Genomic DNA, 8010 nt, shown 5'->3' with positions numbered 1-8010 from the left:
TTTTTTCTTAATCAGAAAAGGTCTAGTGCAGAAAGTGAATTTGACTTAATGCCTAGAAGCCTCTTTCTGTATAGGCAACAACAGCTCCAGCCATTTCTGACTTTATAAAGCAAGCCTAACTGTCTATTGCCTGTGGTTGTTCAACAAAAGATAGCACGGCAATTGCAATCCCTGAAGCGTTCTGATTATTAATATCCCACTGTTGTTAGGATGGCTAGGATTACATACTAGACAGAAATGGGTTTTCATATTTGGATCGAGCTATTATCATGCTGGTTTTACTTTAGAATTGCTCTGCCACACATCTACTGAGTAAGTGATTACTTCTGAATTAAACTAGGGAGAGACTGAACAATCACATGACTAGGAGAGCAGTGTTTTGACACTCCCAGGATATGCACATTGTGCTTCTCAATCCCCAAGTCTGATATAATTGAACGTTACTGCGTCTATAGCTCAAGGATATAACTTCCCCAACTTCTCATTGGAAACATAAAAGCCCTTTTTTAATTCCGTCCCTGTCTCCTGGGACCTCTGTGAGGCGAAACCAGAGCCCTCCCCAGCAAGTTCCCGCCCCTTCCACAAAGTTTCGCTATACCATTGCCTGGAAATCCACTCCAGCATCCACCAGGGCTTTGGAGATCTGAGCCGACTGCTGAAAATGAACGTTATCTGCGGGGGAGAGAGAGGAAACGTAAAGTCACTAATAGCCGCTCCCGGTTTCTGATATGGAAGGATGGGGAAGTCTCGAGAAGAAAAGGACTATTTGAAGTTCCAGGACTCAGCATCCCATTTAAGCCCAAGACAAGTGAGTTGTGGAAAGCAACACTGTTTTATTGAAGTAAATCTAACAGTCTTGCCCCTCATGCTTTTGTTTTGTCAGTAGTGAAATTGCAAACCTGTCTGTGATACTAAAAAGTCTAATTAACTGAAACTCACCATCTGCTGTTCCATGAATAAGGAGGTACTCAACTAGTTTAAAATTTTCAGCTCTGCTCATGACTGTTGAATTCTGGAATTGGGAAAAAAGAATGTCATTATTCAAAAAAAGATCTGCCATAAACTGATTTTTCACTTCAGTTTACAAAATAAAATGTTTTCAGCTGGGGCCCCCTTTGATACAAAATATAGCAAACCGATATTCAAGCAAATGCTGTCTCCGTGCATGGCAGAATGCATAGCGTGCCCTGTGCTGCGAGATGGGATTGGAAAGAGAGGATGCACATCTCCCCTGCCCATGTGGGAAGAGGGTACCTGCCACCCAGGCTGCATGCAAGCCCCCTTGAGTCCCAGGTCCCATATTGGCTGTGTCCTATGCATTAGCACAGGGCAGAGTCTCATATTAGCAATGTATGTTCCATGGGCTTACGCTGTAGTTCAGCCAAAAAGTGTATTGCCATGGCAACCATGTGTCACATGGTGCCATACATGCTACATTTCAAAGAGCCTGTACATAGTATTTGCAATGAAACATACTCTGCAATATGTCATATGAACTTTGGTCCACATTGCTAGGCTCTGAATGAGAAGCAAATATACCTCTTTTGGAACAGAGGTTTAAAACCTAAGCAAATGTAACACATGGGAAGGGCAAGCGGGGCAAAAGGTCAAGAGAGGCCCTAAGAGATCAGCGGTTGTCGTCGGCCTCATTCTGTATTGGGGGAAATGCTGCTATTGCATCAAGGTGTTCCCAAGTCACCGAGGAAAACAGGACCAAAAATTGGGAGGTCAGATTTTTGAAGATGGCTTAGTGGCCTCAGTCAGATAGGACTTCCAGAATGAAGGTGGGTGTTCTTGAATGAAAAAGCCTTTGAAAGCATGGAACTGGCTATCCGATCTTATTTGGGGGCTGTTTAGGAAAATTGGGATGAAGACAAAAATGTCACATATACATGTTAGTGCCTTGGGAAGGGGATGAGCTGGAATCGGCTTCTACTGTCTTGTGATGGATTGGGCAAGGGAAGGGTGAGTGGCGTCCCTATAGGTTTAAAATCAGCCAGCTAGTCCCACAGCATCTTGGCGAATCCAAGTGAACTTTGTGAGAGCCAAGGTCTGTATTTTACAGAAATCTTTGTAGCTAACACCAGCTGAATATTTTTTATGGGAACCCGGGTGGTCTGGCAGGAAGCTGGATGGGACTGAGGTCAGAGAGCTTGTATTCTAGTCCAGCTTCAATATCAGTGAGCTGTGCACCCGGAGACCAGCTGGGCACTGGGCCTCATTTTCTGTAAAATGGGAATGAGAATAATTCCTCTTAGGAATCAAAAGAATAGGAATCAAGAGATGTGGCTTTTTTTTTTCTTTCTGTTTTTAGATTACATTGCTGATGCTGATGTGAGAATGCTGTAACATACTGTTCCTGGAAAAAAGACATTCTGTCTACAACTTTCAGGACAGAGTCACCCAACGTGTTTCAGGTGACTGAGGCTCACTCCCAAGGTCACATTGTCCTGGAAAGGTTAGAGCGGATGCCCCCCAACCTCTGTGTAGGCTGGTCCCCACTTGTCCTGACTATACTACATCTCTGACCCAAACTGAGAACTTACCTATGAGCTTTAGGTATAAACATCTAGAATTCATTAAAAGTCACTTTTAGGTACTTTTTATCCAGTGAGATGTACCAGATAAATCCATCCATCCCAACATTACCCCATTCATTCATCTATCCATTCATTTTTTTATCTAGTCAATATTTATTTGTGACATACCCCGCTAATCAATAAGATCCATGAGAAAAGGATTTTGTGTATGTTGTTTGTCACTATATTCTTAGCATCTAATACCATGCTAAATATTAATCAAATGAATAAATGAAAGAAATTGAAGCGCTTATATTGTAATAGTCACTGTATTTGGTCCTCATTTTGCAGAGGCCAAGTGGGGACAGCTGGGGTAAGTGAAATAAAATAGACTCATTCTGAAATTTACTGAGCTATGTTTTGCCCACTTTCAAGCCATATGCCATGTCATTATTAGGAGCTAACATTTATTGAGTGTTCACTCCGTCAGTCACTGTGGTAAGCATCATAAAGCATTTATAAGAGCACTGTTTCTATTTAATCCTTACAACATTCCCATGAGATACCTGGCAATCCTGCTTTCTACGTGGAGACGAGATTCAGAAGTGAGTAACTGGCATCAGGTTACCTCTATGGGAAGTGACAGAGCTGGACACAACGTCTGACAGCAGAACCCTAGTACCTCCTATGCTGCTCGTGATGAGGTCTTCCAGCAATGGAGAAGCGAGAGCTAAACTGTTAATTAACTGTCCTGGGATTTGTAGTACACAGATACACTAGGTACCCTTTGGCTGCTGCATCCCCAGGCTTTCTTAGACTGAATTAATTGGAAGAGAGAGCTCGGTCCTCACAGCCCTGAGAGAGATGCGAGGCGTGATTTCTGACTGCGCCAACGAGGCAGCATCGAATGCCGTCAGAGAAGCCTGAGCAATTTTCTGCCCTTCCGAGAGGAAAAAAGGGCCAAAATCAATCTCCCTGAAGGACAGTACAGGATTCTGAGCTGGAGACAGGAGAGGCTGGGACTTGCACCCCAACAGTGAACATTAATAACCTGAGCCCCAGGCCCGGGTGCCCCGTTAGACTCCTCCTGGGTGATCCTTTCTGCACGTCCTGCTCTCAGCCTGCGGCAACCGCACTGCTGTGTCCTCCACCTCGTTTCTCTCTGCACTAAATCCAGCTCTTAGCTCGCGGGAGATAGTCAACTTGAATACCTTGACCTGACCCAAATATACAGCTGCGTCACCTCACTCACTTCCAAAAGCCTCACAGTCCCTCCTTGCTTGGCAGCTTGAACAGCAAAAGCTGCTCCTGCAACCTCCAGGAACCATAAAACTGAGAAATGTCACTGAAACATATAATAGTTAGGAGACATATAAATACACAGGACAGTTAGCAAGGAATGTGATAACTACTGGAGTTTGGACCAAAACAGTTTCTGGCTGCCTTTTTTTTTTTTTTCATAAATGGAGTGAATACAGGCTGAAAGAAGACAATTTTTATAAACAAGTAAAACCCTGAGCCTAAGATAAATGTTGTGATGTACACACTGTAGCTGTGATGAACTAGACATGGTGAGAAATGCAACATACTGAGAAAAAGACGAAAACTGTGATAAAAGTGTCATGATGCAAATTGTTTTACATTAACAATATTACACTACAAAGAAAGAAAGACAAATACTTTAATGCAGCAAGAGGAAAATAAAACAAAAGCCTCTCCTGCAACGGCAAGATAAGTGGTCCATTTACAAAGCATACTTTCCCCTGCTCACTGGGAGAAGCGTCAAGACAACCCTTGCTATGCAAGGGAGATCGGCAGCCCGAGGCACCACGCACGCGCTTTAAGACTCTCGGGCTGCTGTGGACATTTTTTACCCCCCAAAAAAGATGCAGCTGTGTCACCTTGCCTTCATTCCTTACCAGACTGAGCCTTCTGGTTTCTCAGTCAAGAAACAGTCTTGCAAGTCCACTGCATGGTGCACTTTAATCTATGAAAAGTCAATACCCAAAGCCAGGGAAAGAAATGCATGCATACATTTAAGGTATGATTAACAATCAGAAACAATTTAATGGTGATATTTTCACCCATCAAAATAGGATCATCCTCATTTGCCTGTTGATGGAAACAGGAATAAAAAAGGAAATGGATGACTAAGTTAGACACCGAATAGTCTATCACCAACTACTGAAAAGGAAGCTAAGAGTGATAAACGGGCAAGGATGCAATGGTGGTGCAGTTGGCACCCTCCTGAGGCTAGAAACTTCCGGAGAGCCCCGCTGCCAGCAACAGCCTGGCAAAGCAAAGTGGGAAGGATTGGTCCAGTGGCAGTGCCGATTCCACAGCATCTCTGCAAGGAGCTTTTCCTGCAAGCCCCAAGAAGAACCATCTGTAGCTGCTCGTTGGATCATGCTGGTTCCGCAGTTACCTTCCAACAAATAAATCTTTGTATTTTTGAAATAAAAGAGAGAGCTGATAAGAGTGGGGAAGGACTGTGAGAAACAGAAGGTCTAACAATTTCTAAGCCACCTCTTGTGTCATCCAGGATCCATAGGACAATTTGCTTCCTGAGGATAATATTGGCAGCTACCATGTTTTGAAAGCCTATTTCGTGGCAGGCATAGGTAGCTCATTGAATCCTTTTTAATAACCCTGAGGGTAGATCTGATTGCTCCCATTATCCAGATGAGAAAACTGAGGTTCAGAAAGGTTAAGTAGCCTCACCAAGTTCATATAGCTAGGAAGTGCTAGAACTAGAATTTGAGTACAGGACTATCTAACTTGAAAGCCTATTCCCTTCATCGTCACATTCCCATGTCCCTTCACACCACAGCCAGACAACTCATTACCATTTCTATGCTGTTACAGAAAGAACAAACAGCCACTCGTCTAATGGATGGCCCAGTACTTCAGTGACATATGACCTGGGGTGTACCGACTTCTCTATGCAGTCCCCCACTTGAAACCAAAGCCTTATAAATACTATTAATGATGCTATTTGGAGAAGCACCATTAATGCCACAGAAGACAGAGGGCACAGAAAATATTTAAGGGGAAAAAATTAATTCAGCTGACTATATCAGATGTTTTACTTGTTCACACCTATCAAACAACTGTCCCCATGAGATGCCAAGGAAAGAGCTCCCTTTAGCCCGACAGGGGGCTCTACCTCAGGCCTCAGCAAGTAACACTGGCTTCTTTAAAGATCACACAGCAGTCAACATTTTATCAGCACTCAACAAACAAGTTAAGGTTTGGCTTAAATCTGAAGGTCTCTCTCCCTTTGGCATATTCTGGGATAATAGAACAAATGTCAAATCAGTACAAGATGGCATATTTACAAAATTGCACCCTGTTTTGCATAACCTAACGATGCAGCAGTTCTTAAGGACTGAACATTTCAAATCTGCTAGCAGAAGACTGCCAAATCTATGACTGTTTCATACACTTGCCAAAAGCCTATCAAATTTTGAGCAAAATGCAAAATAAATCTCCTCTACAAGTTAAATCAGTCCCTTCTGTGTGTTCCAGGCTGCCCTCTTCTCCTGGCAACCAGGCTCAGGGCTTGGGCCCCATTTCCCTTGCCCTTGATCTTACATCCTCTCTCATGTGTCCTCATAAAGCCATTCCCTCCCCAGCCTTCTCTCCTGCCTTCCTGGCCCCCATTTGGCCTGCTCTCCCTACAGCCCTTGTTCCGTGTTATCCCTCGGTTCCTTGAACCCGCTTCACAAATCCGCAGAAAACCAGCTCTCTCTGCTCCTCATGTGTCTGCTGTGCTCCTCTGCCTCGTCCCTGTTTGCAGCCTATGGAGAGCATCCAGGCTCTTCCTCTCCGTTTTCCTAAATCTTTCTTGATTGGCTTCAGATAAGTGCCTTTCCTGCTCCTCAGTGTCTGTATGTTAGTGTATAACATACATGTGCCTCAGTTTCTGTGTCAGTAAAACGGAGATAATTAGAGCATTTATCTCAGAGAACTTGAGGGAGAATGGAACCTAACAGTCACGTAAAGAGCTTAGAATAGTGTCCAGCCATAGAAGCAAGCACTTAATAAATGAATGAAAAGAAAAATGAATCAAATAAATGAAACTGGATCCCCCTGGATGAGAGGAGTGGTGGGAAGGTGAAACCTTAACGTATTGGCCACCTCCCTTCCCCTCCCTACATGCTCGGAAAGTACAAAATTCCTGGGGCTCCACAGTCACAATTTGGAAACCACTAGTCTTTTTCATACATATTGGGCACTTTGTCTTATTTAAGTTCATGCTTCATTACCAACTCTCTTTTACTTATCTCCAAAACTTTTGTGTGCATGTTTTGTTTCACCAACAAGGTAAAAAACTTCTGAACAGTTAGAACACCAGGCACCTTAAATGGGTGAATGAAAGTCGACCACATGTGAATAGTTTTTGTATTACAGGTTTGACCAAAAGACCTATGATTGACCACTCGTCCCTGTTAGTAAGGAGCCCGCTTCCTCAGGATGTAGCCACCGTTGTTTTCTGCTTATTGCTCTTGGAGGTGAGGGTTGTTTTGTTGGCTCTCTGATTCTTTTGCTCAGATCTGTCACCATTTGTCTGCTCTGGACTGAGGCTCGCTGTACAAAAGGTGTGTACAGAGCTTCACTGCCTGTTAGCTCTGATGTGTCACACCTCCACTTTGGCTGCCCATTTAGAGCTTCTGGGACCAGCTCCTTGGAGTTTAAGGGAGATGAACATGTTCCTTCCCCTCTGAGTTCCTGGTATCCTTTAAAAGCGCTCCTTGGCAGTGGCGGGTGATTATCTACAGAGAGTCTTATGGAGTCACTGCTTGCGTCGCTGCAAGGGTCCCAGCCTTAGTTCCAGGGTCCCCTAATCCATATGACAGTTTTATAAGAACAGGAAAGGATACTCTCTCTGGTTGGATGTAGCCCCAAAGATGCGTGCGCTCCTTAGGGAATGGACTGTAAACTAGCTTTCAGCAATGCACAGCTGAACAACTGTACATGGCATACTGGGCTGTCCCATGGGCGTTGAGAAGTGGCTCCTCTATGTCCCTTTCCTAAAGAGTAAGGAGAGCCTTTATTTCACAAAACAGGCTTCTCTTGGTAATGTGGATTTCTCTACATTTTTCCAAATATGGGTCATCAATGACCTAGTAATGAGTCCTTTTTCTCATTTGAGATTTATTAAAAACTACTTTCTTCCAAAGCCTACAATGCTGACTACCGCACTGAGGATTCATTAGCTGAAAACAGAGACAAAGCTCAGGGCCTTGCTTCTTACAAACGCTTTGGGCATTCCATCCTGAGTGTGCTGAGGAAAGTCAATCGGCCAAAATCAATGGGAATCATTTTCAAAACATTTCCTCTGGCCCAGCAAGTGCACAGGGCCAGTGTGAAAGCCTCTACAGAATTATGTTCTTTGTCTTTTCAAAGAGGGTGGGAGGTGGCAAGGAGAGAAGGGAAGAGAGAGAGAGAGAGAGAGAGAGAGAGAGAGAGAGAGAGAGAGAGAGAGAGA

General features: G+C 43.9%; 1 protein-coding gene across 1 annotated transcript in view; it reads right to left on the bottom strand.

Annotated features, from left to right (window-relative positions):
• The window catches only part of DPP4 (dipeptidyl peptidase 4), a 91554-nt gene that overhangs the window by 2074 nt on the left and 81470 nt on the right, over positions 1 to 8010 (bottom strand). Inside the window, exons 24-25 of the mRNA XM_019636841.1 lie at positions 940 to 1012; positions 599 to 672 (exon numbers count right to left, since the gene is read on the bottom strand). Coding sequence (XP_019492386.1) covers positions 599 to 672; positions 940 to 1012 — 147 coding nt within the window. The remainder of the gene's footprint in view (positions 1 to 598; positions 673 to 939; positions 1013 to 8010) is intronic.

This window comes from Hipposideros armiger, unplaced genomic scaffold (genome assembly GCF_001890085.2).
Source record: "Hipposideros armiger isolate ML-2016 unplaced genomic scaffold, ASM189008v1 scaffold_30, whole genome shotgun sequence".
In the NCBI taxonomy this organism is placed as follows: Eukaryota; Metazoa; Chordata; class Mammalia; order Chiroptera; family Hipposideridae; genus Hipposideros; species Hipposideros armiger.
This window is presented reverse-complemented; position numbering and strand designations above follow the sequence as displayed.